The following is an 18,004-nucleotide window of genomic DNA, read 5'->3' as shown; positions in this document are numbered from 1 at the left end:
TTGAAATCACCCCTTGCAGGGAGTGAATGACCAATTCATCAAGCCTTATCTACAGGGTTGCTTGAAATCCGCCAAGCAATCTCTTGTTTCAAAGCTGCATAGGCTCTGCATGCAAGCAAGCCCAGGGATGCCATTAAAAATGTGTTGAATTTTCGACACATAGCTCAAGAGAAACCATGGGTATTGAAGTTCTGACTTATATATTACTGACAGGAAAGAGATGGGCTGGGAAGAAAGAAAGAAAGTGTCTGCTAAGTCCCATCATTTTGCCTCCAGCTTTAAATTTATATTTCATCCCTGTTCTTGAGAGAAGAGAGAAGGACTGTAACTCCTTTGGAATCAATTATAGCCAGTGAGGTCAGCAGAGCTAAGTTCACTTACACCAAATGAACACCGGGCCCTTAGCGTGTGATACAGTGGGAATGAACATGTCAGCCTGTGATTAATGGCACTGATGTTTTGCAGCCTGGAAACTGGAAAAGAGAAAAGGGTGTGGGCCCAGGTTTTGCTCTGGCTGGGGGGATGTGGGAAGATTCCTGATAATAAGGAGGATCACAATTGATGTCGTTGACCCTCGTAATGCTATACAGCACTTAGTAGATTTAAACTTTCATTAAAATGTATTCCTGTCACTCTGCTTCAGGTACCTGAGAGGATAAGGAGAGCGGATGCATTTGCATCCAGGGTGCTTAATGAACATAGGCAATAATTGTGTGCCTGGATCTGCGACCGTGATTCTGACCAGCTTAATTGCCACAACTTCTTTGGCATTCGATTTGCTTTCTGCAGCTCCTGCAGTTCTTTAAAAGGCTTCCGTCACTCAGTCAAGAAACCCACAGCCAGATTGTTAAGATATTCAGAGGCTGCAGAGACATTCCGAGCCATCTGGAATGATTTTTAAGAGTCAGCGATTTGCAGTACAGTAGCAGTTCTGCGGCCTGTTCCATCTCCCCCCTCTCCCCACATCTAGGTGAGCAATACCAGATTTCCTTTTCTTCTTCAGAGTATCACTAATGCCTATTTGCCACAAAAAAGTGACCTTGCATTTTAAATGGTAACAAGAAAATGCAGCATAAATATTTGAAATGCTTATTTCCTCCCTGGATTCCCTTGGATACAAAGGAGATGAGAAGACAGGAATAAATATTAAACTCAGGCTGGAGACAGATGTGTGCAGTTTAATGCTCTCTGCGCTCATTTCTCTTGGCAGCGCGGACAGCCTTAGTGTTTGACACTGTCATTACCTGGATTTTTTTTTTTTTTTTAAAGGATCCAACTGCGGTTACACTATCTTAGTGTCACCTCACTCATTATACTACCTCGTTCATAGAGCAGAAGGTGAAACAAGATCAAATGATGAGGCCTACAAAGAATATAAATCTGGGCAAGACAGTGTTCATGGAGCCTTATAGTGCAGCCCTATGCTGAGTCAAATCGTTGGTCTACATGCCCGGTTTTGTCTATTCCACCAGCATGACGGAAGAAACTTTTTGATTAGAAATGACTGGTGCTGATGAACACTGAACAAGAGAGGTCAAAAAGCAAATTTCCCTTTCTCAAAAAACTCCCATCACCTTTGAGCCAGCTCAACAGGGATGGCCATATGCCTACTGCTACCCATCTTGCCCTCTCCCCCTACACGTCACACAGTTTACATTTCCAAAGGGGGTGAAGGGCCACAGGAGGGATGTTCTTTAAACTAATGATAGTATTCCTGACAATTTACTCTTAAACATCCCAAGCATGATTTCAAGCCAGGGTTGTTGAGAACTGTATACAGTGCTGCCAACTTCCAGGTAGGGAATGGATATCTCCCAGAAGTACAGCTGATCTCCAGAGACTACAGAGATCTGTTCCTCTGCGGAGAAAAGGTGGCTTGGGAGGGTGGACTCTATGGCATTACACTCTGCTGAGGTTTGTCCCATCCCCAAATCCTGCTCCTTCAAGCTTCAAGTCAGCAAACATCTCTTTCCAAAACTCACTGAGCATTTCTGAGTGTTTGTTCATATGCATGGGCTGTTTACAAGGGTTGTCAACCTCCAGGTGGTAGCTGGAGCTCACCTGGGATTACAACTGATCCCCGGGCAACGGAGATCCGTTCACCTGGAGAAAATGGCCACTTTGGAAGGTGGACTCTATGGCATTATATTCCACTGAAGTCCTGCCCCTTCCCAAACCCTGCCCTCCTCAGGTTTCACCCCCCCCCCCAATCTCCAGGTATTTCTCAACTGGAGTTGGCAACCCTGCTGTTTACTCATCAGGACTAGAAATTTCTATTTTCCTCTATGTCTTTGCCTTTAATGTTAATTAGGCTAGGTATTTCCCATATATTGGCCACACAGGCCAGATAACATGGGGGGAGGTGGGGCTGTTTGCCCTGGAGCAAAATAAAGCACGGTAGCCCTATCACACAGTCCCCTGACTCTCCGTGCTTAGGCTGTTAGCTGGTGATCACACAGCGATGCTGCAGCGTGGCAAAGAAGCGGTGCGGTCACACAAGCATTTCGCATTTGTGCGCATGTACAGTTCTGCAGAGCAGCACTGCTTTCAGTTTCGTGTTTGTGTGCATGCGCTTACGAAAAACATCCGGTTTGCGATGGGATGTGGACGGGCGCCGGATGCCACGGGATACTAGCGCTCCCACGATCAGACGCCCACCTGTGCCGTGCGTTTTCCGGATACTAGTGCACTTTCCTTGGTACTTTTTAACTCCACGTCTTCAGCGGGACACCACGGGTTGGCCACGGGTGCGCTACGCTTCCCAGATGTTGCGGTGTGATTGCACTACGAAAATCCGCCCGACATTCGTGCGTTTCACATGGCAAATTCTGTGACCGGGGCCATTGTTGAATTGTTTTAAAGCTATGATTTGCATTGGTGCTGCCATTTTAGAGTTCTTATGATGCTTAAATTGCAATTTTTCAGTTGTTTCAAAGGTTTTTACTATGAGTTGGATAGTATTGCTTCACAGCATTCCTGAACAAAACTGCACTCTTCTATACCCATGGGATCAGAAGGGGTAACTACACTTAGGATTGCATTGTCAGTGCATGCCACCTCTGGTATATTTGTTAAAAGATGATATATTTTCATAACAAAATAACTAAGTAAAACTAGGGCTGCATCCATAAGAATGTTTACATGATTTGTTTTTACATGGCAATGCAATCTTGAGCTGAAAAAAAATCACCAAACTCTTCTCTTATTGGCTGTTTAAAATACACATTTGCATGTGAAATATAGCTGCGGTACCTTTTGTGTGACTATCTGGGTTTTTTTCCATGTGTGGACACAGTTTCTACCTGCTGAGAAGGCAGGTATGGAAATCTTTCCAAAGCTAGGATTAATATATTAATCCCATATTACTTTTTCTGAGCTATTTAACTAAAAGGGCACACCAGAGCACTGATCTTTCCCCCCCCCAACCATAGATCATTTCCCCCTTCTGAGGTAGACTTGGATTGGTAGAATTATAGCAGTGATCCTTCTGTCACTTTCCCAGAGCAATCTGTGATGTGCACAGTGTGACAATTGTTTTCTCAAAGTGTGTACTTTGTAAAAGCAATTTCTTATAAGAATATGTATTTGCCAGTTCTGCAGATAGTCAGAAGTATCTAAAATGCCTGACGTTGCCAAGTAGAGAATGGCCTGCCATGCTTGTCCAGAAACACCTCACATCTGTGCAAGCTGCTGAACACTCAAAACAATTGTGACACTTCAATGGGATGCAAAATGCACATGTTCTAGGGTTGCCAGCTCTGGGTTGGGAAATTCCTGGAGAATTGGGGGTGGAGCCTAGGAAAAGCAGGGTTTGGGGAGGAGAGGGAAGAGACTTCAGTGGGGTGTTAGTTGGACTGCCAACTCGAGGTTGGGGAATTCTTGGAAATTTGTGGGGTGGAGCTTGGGAGGGTGAGGTTTGCGGAGGGGAAGATCCTCAGCAGGGTATCCAAAGACACCCATTTTCTCCAGGGGAACTGATCTCTGTAGTCTGGAGATCAGTTGTAATTCCAGGAGATCTCCAGGTCCCACCTGGAGATTGGGATGCCTGACATGTTCACACACACACACACACACACAAAAGCCCATTCATCTGTCTGCCCATTCCTGCCATTCCCAAAGTCTTACACATTATCCTTCTGAAGAGATGGGGAGCTAACTGCTGTAAATGATGACATTTTAAACAGCAAAGGGAGAATCCTAAACAGGTCTACTCAGAAATAAGTCCCATCTTATTCAGTGGAGCTTCTTCCCAGGAAAGTGTTCTGAAGACTGCAGCCAAAATAACTTCCAGCTGAAATCATCCTTTCCTGTTTACAACGTCCCACCCCCCCCCCAAAAAACTTCCAATTTTATTCTATATGACTTCCTGCTGGGGTTAATGGGAGTTACAGGTTGAACAGCCTCCGAAATCTTAACCAGAGCGAGAAAACTGAAGCCACCAGCAGGCCAAAAATCCAACAAATCCTGAGCATGCATCATATATTTGTGGCAGCCTATGTGAAGGTAAATGCTTCTAATTGCTTTCATGCAAATACACTCAAAATATTGCTTCCTTTAAATAGTGAACAAATCATCAATATGAGCTATCGGGTGGTTCACTGGACTAAATATGGGCACTGCAAGCAAATTATGGTGTATTTGAAAAGATTATTTACTAAGAGAAAAACATCATTACTTTCAAGCCTAATACTTGGTGGTTGGTAGTTTTTAGACATGATTAAAAAGTATGATTGATTAGGTGATTAAAAAGAAGGATCAGTAATAGCTGGATCATGATGGCATCATAATATTTTCAAAATGAGGTGCCAGCAATAACAATTTGAGGAACAAGTTCCCCCTAATATTATTTATTCATATACCCTGTCAATATAACTAATTCTCAAGATGGCCAAATCTATGGATAAGGAACAGACAAAACAGATCTTCCGACAAACCTAAAAACAGCCCCAAATTTGCAGAAAAATATGAACTCTTAATAGATAAATAAATCAGACAAGAAGAGCCTGTAGCTTTAAAAAATAAACTAGGAATAAGGCCCATTGTGGAAATAAATACAACGAACTCTAGAAAGAGGCTCTGGGTGGGTGCCCTGGCCTTGGGCATTCAGTGTCAATTTTCTGTGGAAACCTCAGCAGGATACAATGACACAGAGTCAACCGTTTCCTCCAAGGGAACTGCCATCTGAAGAGCATTTGTAATTCTGAGTGATCTCCAGCCCTCACCTGGAGATTGGCAAAAGTGGCTCCACAGGAGGAAATGACTGGTTTGGAGGGTGGAGTCTATGACATTGTACCTTTCTGAGGTCCCACCCCTCCTCAAACCCCACCCTCTCCAGGCTTCACCCCTCAAATCTCCAGAAATTTCCCAACCTGGAGTTGGCAACCCTATATCCCTCCCAGTCAACCATAAACCTATATTTATCTACCTCTCTGACTTCAGCTTTCCATCTCCTCCCCCCTCCCTGCAGCCTCTACCTAGGAAAACAACAGTCCTTGTAGTGGGGACCAAAGCAGCTCAAATCATTCTCCTTTCCCTCATTCGATTTGCAAAACAACCCTGTAGGGTAGGTTAGGCTGACCGCTACAACATACTGGCTGTCACGGGGGGGGGGGCACCTCAGCAGTGTATTCATTGAATTCATCTTCCAATAAACATTTACATAATCAGGCTTGTAAATTCCACAAGCATATTTAATATGCTATTGATCAGCTCCTTTCACCTTCCGAGCCAATTGGCACTGGAGGATGAGGGCTGCTTTGCCCCTCCAGCAGGAGGAGGAGGCAGCACCAGATTGCTGAGGGCCACACATCCTGCTCTGCACCCATCAGCCCCATGGCTCTACCCCTATCAGCCCTCTTTCACATCGTTTTTGGAGGTCAGTACAGAGCTCTGAGCAGTTAAGAGAGCATGTGTCTGCTGCCTACCACATGGCAGGGGCTGTGGCATCGGCAGCAGACAACAGCACAGTGGTGATGGCAGCATCTCCAGAGCAGGGGAAGGAGTAGCAACTGGCCATCTCCCTGCTCAGTGTTTAGGTGTATGGATGTGCATTCGGTTCATCTGAACCAAATGCACCCCCGAAAATGGCCCATTTGGGCCCCTTTCGGGCTGCTGCAGGCCGATTCAGATTCTCTGATCTGAATTGGCTTGCCACCAAATTCCTGCCGAATTTTGGCGGCAATTCGGCCCCATTATATCCTATGGGCCATTGAAGTCAATGGCAAAAACATAGGGTATATTCTGGGGGCTGGATGGGAGGGGGTTTGAGGGAGAGGCTCCTCACAAGGTAGCTGCTGGGGCCCCTCCCCAAGTACCCACCAAGTTTTAAGAACATTGAACAAGGGGGTCCAATTCTACGGGCTCCCAAACAGGTTGCCCCATCCCCTCCATTGTTCTTTATGGTGGGGGAAAAGTTACTTTTTCCCACCATAGAGAACAATGGAGGGGATGGGGGCAAACTGTTTGGGGGCCCATAGAATTGGACCCCCTAGTCCAATGTTCTTGAATCTTGGTGAGTATCTTGGGGAGAGGTCCCAGCAGTTACCCTGTGAGCATGGAGCCTCTCCCTCCAATCCCCTCCCTTCCAGCCCCCAGAATATACCCTATGTTTTCACCATTGACTTCAATGGCCCGTAGGATATAATAGGGCTGAAATTAACATTCGGCTGGCCGAATGACAAATGAGGGAAGCCCCACTTACAGAGCATTTTGTTCCCAAAAACCACAAGGAAGATCAATTTAGATGTGGTGTGCTCTTTGTGGCAGACTCAAAATGTCCATTGGCTATAAAAGAGTTGCTTCGCCAGGAACACAGGTAAATCTTTAAATGAAATACCTTGATCCCTAATGGTTTGAACACTGAATTTGATTTAAGTTGTTTCTTATAATTTTTGTAGATTATATAAGTAAAATGTTTCAGGATAATATCCCTCCTTCCAGCTTACCCATCTCTTTTAACCAATTTTAGAAATATAAAATTGTAAAATAGGATTTCATGTACTGATGTAAGTGGTTTCAGAATATGGCTACTCCAGATTGTCATTACATACTTAGAGTGGAATCCTGATTGTTAACCACCACAATACTGTAGAAGCTTTGTCAACAGAAAGAACAACATGTTAGTGGGGTGTCTGGATTCAGAAAACTGGTCTAAGGAGATTTGTTGAATTGTCATTTGAGTAAGTATGTATGTTCTGGCAACTGGGGATACGGCAAATTTGTTATAAATAATAGGTATGGAATAGAAATATACTTTCAGTTTCACAGCTAAAGAGTACCTAGCCAATGGCATGCGAGTACTCTTGAGTGGCGGTTGATGGGTCAATGGCTGATGAAGCACACAGCACAGCTAATGGGAGAGCTGGAAAGTGCCAATATGTTAGGATATCTATCTATTTATCTATCTGACTGTCTGTCTGTCTGTCTATGGCCCTGGGCACACGGGCTGGAAAATGCAGGGGGGGGAGCGTGGCTGTTTGCCCTGGGGCAAACTAATGCGCGACTGCGAGATCAGACGTCCGGTTGAGGTCCTGTCAAGGTCCCGTGGCCAGGGGGGAGGTGCCGATCACACCACAGGCAAAGAAGCGGGGTGGCATGGCAAACGGGGTTGTTGGGGTTTTTTAAAACTTTTTTAAACTGAAATGTGCGCATGCTCCGTTGGGTGCTTGTGCACATCCGTGGAGCCTTGGGGAAAAAAATGACCTGTTTGCGAGGGGACAAGGGCGGGCACCGGATGCCACCAGAAACGCGATCAGACGCCCGCCCTTGCCCCGCAGTTTCCGGAAACTAGTACCTCTGAGGTACTAGTTTTTTGCCACGCATCTTCGGAGGGAAGCCTCGGTTGAGCCACGGGAGCTCTACACTTCCCAGATGTGGCGGTGAGATCGCGCCCGGAAAATCCGCCTATCTGCCGTCTTTCTAGCGTGATTACTGTTCCGTGTGACCGCAGTCTATATCAGATTACCTGAGAAGCTGTTACCATACAACCAAACCTTGGCTTCTGTCAGTCAAAGGCAAGGAGCAGAGCAAGGCTCATTTCAAGGCTGTTCTGACTCACTGGGTCTGGGCCCACCATCAACCACCAGCTGACTTGCTACCATGTGACTCGCCTAACTCATCCAGGCCTGGCTGCTTGCTACTGTTCAGTGATAGCCACCACACAAAACCCAATGGTTGACCTTGGGCCAGTTACACCTTCTCAGCATAACTTACCTCACAGAATTGCTGTGAGGATAAAATGAAAGAGAGGAGAATGATTTAAACTACTTTGGGTTCTCATTGTTGAGAAAGGAAGTGAAGAAATGAAGTGAATAATAATATAGCTGCAAAAGGCTGGTAGATAAAAGGTGGGTTTGTTACTAGGAGGGAAGGAGAAAAGTTTGTATAGAGAGGTGAGGATATGAGGGCTGCAAGGAGAAGGAAAAGTTGAAATTATATGGAGGAAAGTGAGGTGAACCTCACAAGTCCTTACAGGTTCCCCACTGTGAAGTTGGGCCTGGCAGCCAGCACCACACAGAATTTCCTCAGGGGTTCACTGTCAGGGCTACACTTCCCAAGGAAGGAGAGAAAGCAAAAGAAAGGACAGATAAAAGTAAATTGGCTGGTGGGTAGGATGGAGAGAAGGAAGCAGGAAAAGGGGGGAGCTATAAGGACTTTCAGGGAAGGGAAAGAGGAAATAGTGAGGGAAGGAAAATGAGATGCCTCCCCAAGTCTTTGTATGTCTCTCACTTTTGTTTCTCTAATGACAACTCTGTACCACAGACTCCATTTAAATGTCTTCTCTTTACCACAGAACCATACTCTAACTACAGGTAAGGATCTTTAACAAAGTTTGTTGTTGTATCCTTACCAGGCTTCCTCTCTGAAATTGGGGATGCTACTTTTCTGATGTTCCTGATCATGGGGAGGTACCATGCTCACAAGCCAGTGATTGTGCACAGATGAGGGGCAGGACAAATATATTTGTGCAACTCCTGCTGTATGTATGTTGACTGAATGGGTATACAGATTGTGCATAGAGGGCAAACAACATTTTTGCTAGGCTTCTGAAATGTCTACAGGCCCTTCATGCAGTGGAAAATTTATCATGGTTGCATGTGAAAGCACACACAGAGATTGCAAGGTGTTACGGAATCCCTGGGTAATTATAGCTCACTAGCTGAACTTTGGGGGTTGACGGCCAAGCACAAACTGGATCACGTGTTGTCACAAGTTCTACCACACTTGTTTCTTGAGGTCATTGATATATATCAGGCCTTTACAACTTGTGACTACCCAATTCCTGCTGGCAATGTATGCTTTTAAAAATTCAAAATCAGGTACCTATCAGGCAACAGGACATAGCTTTGGGTCAACAGCTGTGGTAAGCCTGGAGTAGATTTGCCTCTGGAGTGACTAAGAATAACATCACTAACTGGAAGGGATAGAAGTGAACTACTGATTGAATATATTTCTAACCCAAACAACCACAAGTATGAATAAAATACCTTCAATGTGGACATTGAAGTCATGTCTTGTTTCTCCCAAAGCATTCTTGGCTATACATGTGTATCTCCCTCCATCAGCTGCAGTGACTTTCTCTACCATCAGTACTTTCCCATAGTTTTCTGTCACTCCTCGATCTACTCTGTTCCAGGTTAGACGTGGTGTTGGGCTGTGAAAGGTACATAAAAAAATAGGTTTAAAATATTACACTGTCGCACACATCCCTTCCTCTGTAGAATAGCCAGGGAATTGAGACATTTATCTTTGTTATATCGTATTCTTGAGTTGCCCCATAAATCACCTCTCTGCATAGCTATTTCACTGCTAATCCCACAAACTGGAGACCTGCCTGCCATGAACCTTGCACTGCTTTTTCATTAAAGAGGAAATAATATTTCCAGCTATAGCTGCAGAGGGCAATCGGCTCCTTAGTCCTGCCTTTCTCTGTGCCTGATGCAATGTAAGGAGAATCTCTATAAGGGAGAAAAGTTGAGACTTGGGGCGCTTTCACACATTCTGAATAATGCAGTTTCAATCCACTTCAGTGACTGTTTGCAAGTCAGTCAGTCAGTCAGGCATTTATTACGGCAAGAAGCCATAGAATTGTTTGCAAGTGGAATTTGCCATTTCACATGTTGAAATCCAGTTGCAAAGTGCATTAATAATGTGTGTGAAAGCGCCCTTGGGCTTCCAATACCGTGTCTCGAGTTGGTCCCACCCTGCCTCAAGTTTTCCACCACCATTCCAGTGGCCAGCAGGAGAAAAATAATCTAAAGAAATCACCATTGAGCGAAAATGTGACATCATTTCCAGGGATACCAGGAAGTGATGTCAGACTTCTTTAGGAATCACCAGAAACTCTAGAGAGGTATAGTGTCACTTCTGGGTTTTCCCTGGAAGTGACATCAAGTTGTCACTGTCAGTGCCTTCCATGTCCCCATCTCCCCAGTTTCCTGCTGGCTGAGATTTGTTATATACAAGCAGGGGTCATTTCATAGAAAAAGAGCTAGGGAACTCATTAGCATAACTCATTAGCATATGCCACACACCCTGACATCACCGGAAGTGTGTCATAAGGCCACACCCCCTGACATCACAGGAAATGTGTCATAAGGCCACACCCCCTGCCCCCACCGGTCCCGGCCGCCACTGCCGGCCTTGCAGCTCCACTGCCGAGCCCCATGAGGGGCCCGGCGGTGGAACTGCAAGGCCGGCGGGAGTGCAAGGAAGCCCCACAAAGGCCCTCCCTGGCCCCAGGCAGGCAGGGGTGGGGAGAGACAGGGAGGAAGCAACTTACCCTCCCTCTTCTCCTGCCTCCTCCTGGCTGAATGAGGGTCGGAAGCGGGGCGGCCGGAAGCAGGGGGCGGGGCTTCGTCATGTGCCCTGCCCCCCGTACCTCACCCGGGGGAACTGTGTTCCCCCCGAAATGACCTCTGTATACAAGAGATGTTTATTGCTGTTTCTATTGTATTGTACTGTCTGCCAGGTGTGACATTATTTCTAAGCTTGGCCTAGATAGAAGCATTTTAATGAAAATAAATAAATTGAAAGGCACCTATGAATGTGTAAAAATACAGGAATCATGTGGCACCTTTTTGAATGTGTTGTAGGTGACCTTTTGCCAATGGCAAATTAAGAAATGGATTAGAGGCATTGTACAGAGAGGTCCAGAACCTGGTTTCTTCCCACACTATAAGGGCTCTCGCAGCCATAAACAGGGTTAAAGATTTCACTTAGTCGACAGCAAGCAATTCTGTGCCTGCCCAGGCAGAGTGAATTCTCCAGGCAACTGAATATAAAAGAGACTTTGTGTTTTGCGGAATTAATGGGGCACTCTTATAACAAGAAAGACAGAAGTTCAGGGCAGGCTGCAACTTAACATTCCCAGCTGGCTTTCCTGATGCCAGCACAGTCCATGGCACAAATAGACCAGAGCTGTATCTGTTTACTCTAGTGTCCATCTGTTGAGATGGCAACATGCCATGAGATTGAGAAGAAATGCATTTTTTCTTTGGAGGCTTGAAATGAGCAAAACCTTCACTCTGATATTTTAAAGTTTTTGTTTTTGTTTTTCTCTCTGGGCAGAGAACAGGCAGGAAGGGGAGAAGTCAGTTCTGTTGCTTTCCAGACTTACCTCAGCCCACCTTCATACAAATGCTAATAAGTCTGGAGAATGGGATGGTTAAGGTTACCCCACCCTTCAGGCAGGCAACAGAGATTTCGAGAGACTTCAGGAAGGAAATTTTGGAGACTTCAGGAGAAGCTTCTCTGACATGGCCTGACCAGGTCAGTGGGTGGGGAAAAGAGAGGTGATAAAATTCAGGGGAGCAAGGAGGAAGCTCTCTTTTGTGCTGTGTCCATCAGGGCAGACAGAAGAGGTGGCCAGCCATATATTGGCCTGGACAGCTGAAGGAAACTTCAAGGTAATGGTAATTCAGTAGAGATCTTTAACTTCCTAAGCTAAGGAGCCTGTCCTACATTTTAACATCTGACAGGGCATGTATAGGGAGAGTGACAGAGGAACTGCATTTTACCCATTTCTTTTGAAACCCTTTCTCAATCTGGTGCTGTGCTGAAAGTATGCTTGTGAACATTTTCTCTAATAAATACTTAATAATTTTTGATGTTGGTAGTGGTTCTCTGTACGGCATAGACCTCCACCACCTTGGACACATCATTTTAAAAGGAGCACCAAGGGAAGGCAGTCAGTTGGTGTGGCTACTCCTCCAGGGGCACACAATGCTGTGAATGGTCCCTGTGGTGACCAGGCACTGGGCAGCAGGATACACAGCGGCAAGGCCTCAGAACAGGGAAGTTGGGAGTCCTGACCCTCCCAGTGAGCAATTCCTTACAAAGGTGGCAGTGGTTAACTGAGAGTGAAAGAAAAGCCTCTCCAGGTGTTGGGAGAACCTTGGAAGGGAGGGTGGAATAGAGCCCGCTGGCTGGAGCAGGCCCATTCCACTACAGAGATTTCCATGGCTGGGTAGAATTTCTGCAATCAAAATGAATGCTCTGCAAAAACTACTTTTTGTATCCCAAATGCTACCGATAAATATAGAAGAAAGAATATTGATAAAGTGGCAAAGACAAATAAACAAATTTATTTGGAATGGCAAGAAACCAAGAATAAGCTTTAAAATGTTACACAATGAGAAAAAGAGAGGAGGGTTAGCAGTTCCAAATATAAAATTATATTACCAAGTGGCAGGCCTGATTTGAATTGTGAATTGGATTAAACCCAACACAAAGAATAGTAAAATTTGAATCAGCAGACCTAGATGAAAGCTTACACAACTATTTATGGATTAAGAAATCAATTAAAATGATCATAACTCAAGAAAGGAATCATATAATTAGAGAAGAACTTTTGAGAATATGGTATACACACCAGAATTTATTGAGCCCTCCAAATTCTCTGCTCATGTACCCAATAGAAGCTTATCATGATAAGAACACAAGAAATAAAAGTGGTTTATTAACACGCAGCAATATGATTAATGCTCACGGGGACATCAAGTCCTAGCAAGATATTAGAGATGAAGGAATCAACATTCAATCAGTTTCAAGACTAAAGAGTGTTAACACAGAAGGTAGAGCTCTACGAGAGGTGACTGAGTTCAAACAGCATATGATAAAACAAAAAGACAATTTACTGTAAGTTATATAAGTTATTACTTCAGTTAGAAACAGAAGAAGAAACAGTTAGAAACAAAAGAATGACTAATTGGATGAAGAATTTTAGAGAGCAGATATCTATGCATCAATGAGAAAGGTCATGGGGAAAAGAACTTAAGTTTACAGCCAGCCAGGCATTAAGAGAAAACTGGTAAAGAATGTTTTTTAGATGGTCTATAACTCCAAAACAGATTGAGAAAGTAGACAGAAGCTACAAAAGAAAATGCTGTAAATGTCAAGACACAGATAGCACCTTTTACCATATGTAGTGGACTTGTAAAAAAGTACTGTACCATATGTAGTGCTTTGTTAAAAAAGCCAAAAGATAAATATATGGAAAAATGCAAAACATATTAAAATTTAAATTGCATATGGGAGCAAAGAATATGCTATTAGGTATACTGCCTAATAAATAATAAATTTTTTGGAAGAGATATTCAAATATATGGTGACAGCAGCTAGAGTTATCCATGCAGCAAAATGAAAATTAGATATCTGTTTGAGCTTAGAAGACTGGGAAAATAAACTTGCCAAATATGCAGTAATGGCAAAATTAAAGACCTATTTGAGAAACAGATTAATTATGAAATCTGAGGAGAGATGAAGCATGCAAGCAGGAGACAAATTTAGAATGAGAAACAACTTAAAACTGCAATGCAGAAATAGAATGAGAGCAAGCTTTTTTAAAAAAAAAACTGTTTCATTTATATATTTTCAATAAACCATACAGAGAAAGATTAAACACATCTTGTACAATGAGATAGCCGACTTTGGAGTCATATGTAATGTTTGTTACTATATACACTGATACTTATCTAACCAGGTATAGAATTTTCTCCATCTACATTTAAACATCTCATCATCTTCGTCCTGTAATATTGTAGATAATTTATCCATTTCTACCACCTCTAATATCTTAAACATTAATTCCTTCTTAGAGGGTATTCCCTCTTGTTTCCAATACTTGGCAAATAGTATGCGTGCTGCTCTGATTATATATGTAATAACATATTTCTCATCTACTCTATATTCATCAGGTAGCATATTTAACAGAAAGAGTTCCGGAGATAAGGGTATATCCATCCCTAAAATTTCTGAAATAACTTTATGAACCTTATGCCAATACCGTTGTGTTACATTACACCTCCACCAATTGTGGTAGAGAGTGCCCACATTATTTTTACATTTCCAGCAATTTTTTTATAAGCTTGGATAACATTTCGCCAATTTTTCCGGTGACCAGTGCCATCTGTGAATCATTTTGTACACATTTTCCTTATATGGAATTAACCTTAAATATTTCACAGTTTTCCACACCTTGGACCAGGTATCTATATCTATAGTATTTCCAAAATCTTGCATCCATGTAACCATGGAGCTTTTCACTGTTTCATCATATGTATAATCGTGAAGGAGAAAGTTGTATATCTTCTGTATTAACTTATCATTTGTAGATAACCAAAGTTTGTCTAGGTCAGATTTTCCTCGGTAAAAGCCCTTGATTTTATCTATATCATACCTAGCTTTCAACTGCATATTCTCCCACCAGGTCAATTTAATATTTTGTTTCTCAAAAGTATCTTGTAAAACCAAATTATTATCTCCATCTAATAGGGCTTCATACCTTATCAATTTCGAATGAGACATAAGGGAGGGTTTAATGAAAGCTTCTAGCGGTGATATCCATCTCGGAGTTTTGTTATAGAAATGCACTTTAACTTCTTGCCAAATTTTATTTAGTGCTCCTCTTATAGTGTGTTGCTTAAAGTTATTTTTTTAAAACCCCCGAGAGGGTAATTTTATTATTTTTTCATAATACTACATAACTACAACAGAAAATAAAGGGAGGGGCTACAACTAGGGATAAAGGAAAGATACCCACACTAACTAAAAACCCAAGAGTAGGAGATCATATCCATGTTAATCTATAGGTAAGTTAATACGTGTTAGTAGTTTTTTAAAAAAACTACTGCTTCAATATTAGTAAGTTAGTTATTTTGAGAACACGTCTTGAGCATCTTCTTTACTTCAAAGAGCCATTTCAAGAGTCCTTCTGCTTTCTCTCTCTAAAATCATACACAGTTTTACTTGCTCCCGCTCCCGCTTCACCCACAGAGTCCTCATCGATTCCAGAGGTGGCAGAGTCACTTGACTTTCTTTCTTCTTCTTTAAGTTCTTTTGCCGAAGTTGCCTTTAATATTGCATCTCTGGTTTGTCTTCTTGCAAATTTGGCCACAACCTCCCCTGGCAGGCTGTTTTTTTTAATGTAATTGGAGTATGCCCGATAGGCAGTCTCCATATATTTGACTATTTCATCCACTGGTAGGCCTGTTACTGGGGTGATGATCTCACCCAGAGTCTTCTTCAAATCTTCTTTTCCATTTTCAGGCACTCCCTGAAATCTGAGAATCATGTTGGCTTTATCCATTTGCAGCTGTAACAAACGATTCTCCTGCAGTTTTTGTTTAACTTCCACATCTGTCACTCTTTTCTTTATCTTCTTGTTTGCAGTGTCCATCTCTGTGATTTTTTTCAGCTGCATGCTCCACCATCTTCTCTGCCTCTGCCAGCTGGCACTGCTGCAGAGCAAAGTTTTGGTTTAGCGTGGCCAGTTGCTGGTTAATACCACCAAGTTGCTCCAGTACCGGCTTCAGCATATCTGCCAACATCTTCATGACGTCTGTTCCCTCTTCCGGTCTTGGACTCTGACTGCCTTTCGGTTTCAGCTTCCCTCGAGAAGCCACCATGTTCCCTCTTTGTTTACAGTTCAAAACCGCTTTGCCAGAGCTCAAAAGACTCATCGGTTCAGTATCGGTACTCAAGTAAGTCTCTCAAAATAAATCGCTGTTTCTTTCCCCTCTCCCCCCCTTCGCTTCGTTAATCTGCTCAAGCGCTTAGGAGGCGTCCATCCTTGCGCTCCATTTTTCCCATGGGGGGGGGGCAATCTGTTTTAGAGAAATAGTTCGTTTAATTCGAACTCACGTTAATTGCTGGTCATATCTTGACCCCGCTCTCTTCATACGCTATTCTGCTCGATCTCCTGCGCTTGTCCCGGTTAGATGGGCTTGTACCCTAAGGTCACCCATCGGCTGGACCATCAGGGTGGAGGGAAGCCTCTATTCTCTGGCATCAAGCCGTCGAAGAGGCTAACTCTCAAGAGCCCCCTGGCCTGGAACCCTTCGCAAGGGTTCCGTGGAGGTGCCACTTGAGGCGGCACCCCTACAAGCCAAAGGTGTGCTATTTGCCTCCTCGGGCATCGAGGAGAGCGACCGCCATCGCCGATCCACCCACCGGAAGCTCATGTGTTGCTTAAAGTTAGAGTATATTTTCTCTTTTTCATCCCATGGCTAAATCATGGCCCTCTAGTTTTAAGAGTCTTTTATTTTCTAATATTACCCAGTCTTTAATCCATCCCATTACTGCTGCTGAATAGTATAGTTTCCAATTTGGAAGTCCAAAACCTCCTCTCTCTTTTTTGTTCTGCAATATTTTCCATTTAATGCGTGCTGTTTTGTTTGACGATACAAATTGTCTACACATTACATCTAAATCCTTAAAAAGTTTGACATTCCTCAGGACTGGTATGTTTTGGGCAAGAAAAAGGAATCTAGGTAAGATATTCAACTTTAGTAGAGCTATTTTCCCCATAAAAGATAACTTTAACCTTCCCCATCTCAATAAATATTTTTTTATATATTTTATATCTTGAAGCCCCAAAGTCTCCAAGTATTTTCTAAGCCAGACCTGGCAACCCTACTTTGAATATAAATGTATAAGGAAGTGGATTTTGAGCAGAAACATCTTTTATTTTCTTATTATGAGACATATAATAGACTTTATATTAAAAGTTATGGGTATGTAGAAATAACAAAATATGTAATAGCGAATATGTAGTAATGATGAAACTAATAATGTAGTTGCATCAGTGATGAAATTTGAAATCTAAAATGTTGAATATAAAGGTACCCCAACAGAAGTAAAGACCATTGTATTTTATAGATAATGTCTTAAAAATTATAATGAAGGGTATGTTGGGGAGAATTTTTTTTATACACTCTGTAATATATAATTAACCTTGAGATATATACTTATGTTACATAATCCCTCTTCTCCTTTTTGTATTCCCCATTGCTGCTTTCCTGGGGCCTCCGCTGGGGCGCTGCGGCCAAGGGAGGCCCGAGGAGGCCTGTCGCTGCCTTCCCAGGGCCCATGCCAGAGTGCTGCAGCCCCATGGAGGCTCGAGGTGGCCCGCCGCTGCCTCCCTGGGCCAGCGCCAGAGCGCTGTGGCCCGGGGGAGACCAGAAGACGCTCTCTGCCACATCCCCGGGCCAGCGCCAGAGGCCTGTCACCACCTTCCCGGGCCAGCGCCGGGGCACTGCGGCCCATGGGAGGCTAGAAGAGGCCCCCCTGCCGCCTCCCCGGGCCAGTGCCAGAGCGGGGTGATGGATCCGCGGGGGGGGGATGGCGGAGGCTTGATTGGGGGAGTGGGGGTGGGAGAGCCTCCCCCCATCTCTTTTACCTCTTTCTTTCCCTCCTTTCCTTCCCCTTCCTTTTCTTTCTCTCTTTCTCTTCTCTTCCTTCCTTCCTCTCTTTTCCTTCTTCTTTCCTTCTCTCTCTTTACCTCTTTTCCTCCTTCCCTTCTCGCTCTTTCTTTCTTTCTTTCTTTCTCTCCTTTCATTATCTCCTTTTCCTCTCTCCCTCCTTCTTCCCTTCTCTCTCTTTCTTTCCCTCCTTTACTCTTTCCTTCCTTCATTTTTTCTCTCTACCCTCTCTTTCTTTCTCTCCTTCCCTCCTTCCTCCTTCTGCGGCCCAACTCTAGTGAGAAGGGGTTTAAAGTTTAAACCCC

The 18,004-nt window shown here is 43.7% G+C and overlaps 1 protein-coding gene across 1 annotated transcript in view; it reads right to left on the bottom strand.

Moving 5' to 3' along the window:
* The window catches only part of CHL1 (cell adhesion molecule L1-like), a 103,286-nt gene that overhangs the window by 67,493 nt on the left and 17,789 nt on the right, over positions 1-18,004 (bottom strand). The window contains exon 6 of the mRNA XM_015417005.1: positions 9,486-9,652. Coding sequence (XP_015272491.1) covers positions 9,486-9,652 — 167 coding nt within the window. The remainder of the gene's footprint in view (positions 1-9,485; positions 9,653-18,004) is intronic.

Source organism: Gekko japonicus, unplaced genomic scaffold (genome assembly GCF_001447785.1).
Source record: "Gekko japonicus isolate JY-2015 unplaced genomic scaffold, Gekko_japonicus_V1.1 scaffold3295, whole genome shotgun sequence".
Taxonomy (NCBI): Eukaryota; Metazoa; Chordata; class Lepidosauria; order Squamata; family Gekkonidae; genus Gekko; species Gekko japonicus.
Note: the sequence above shows the minus strand (reverse complement) of the source record. Positions and strands in the feature narration are given on the sequence as shown.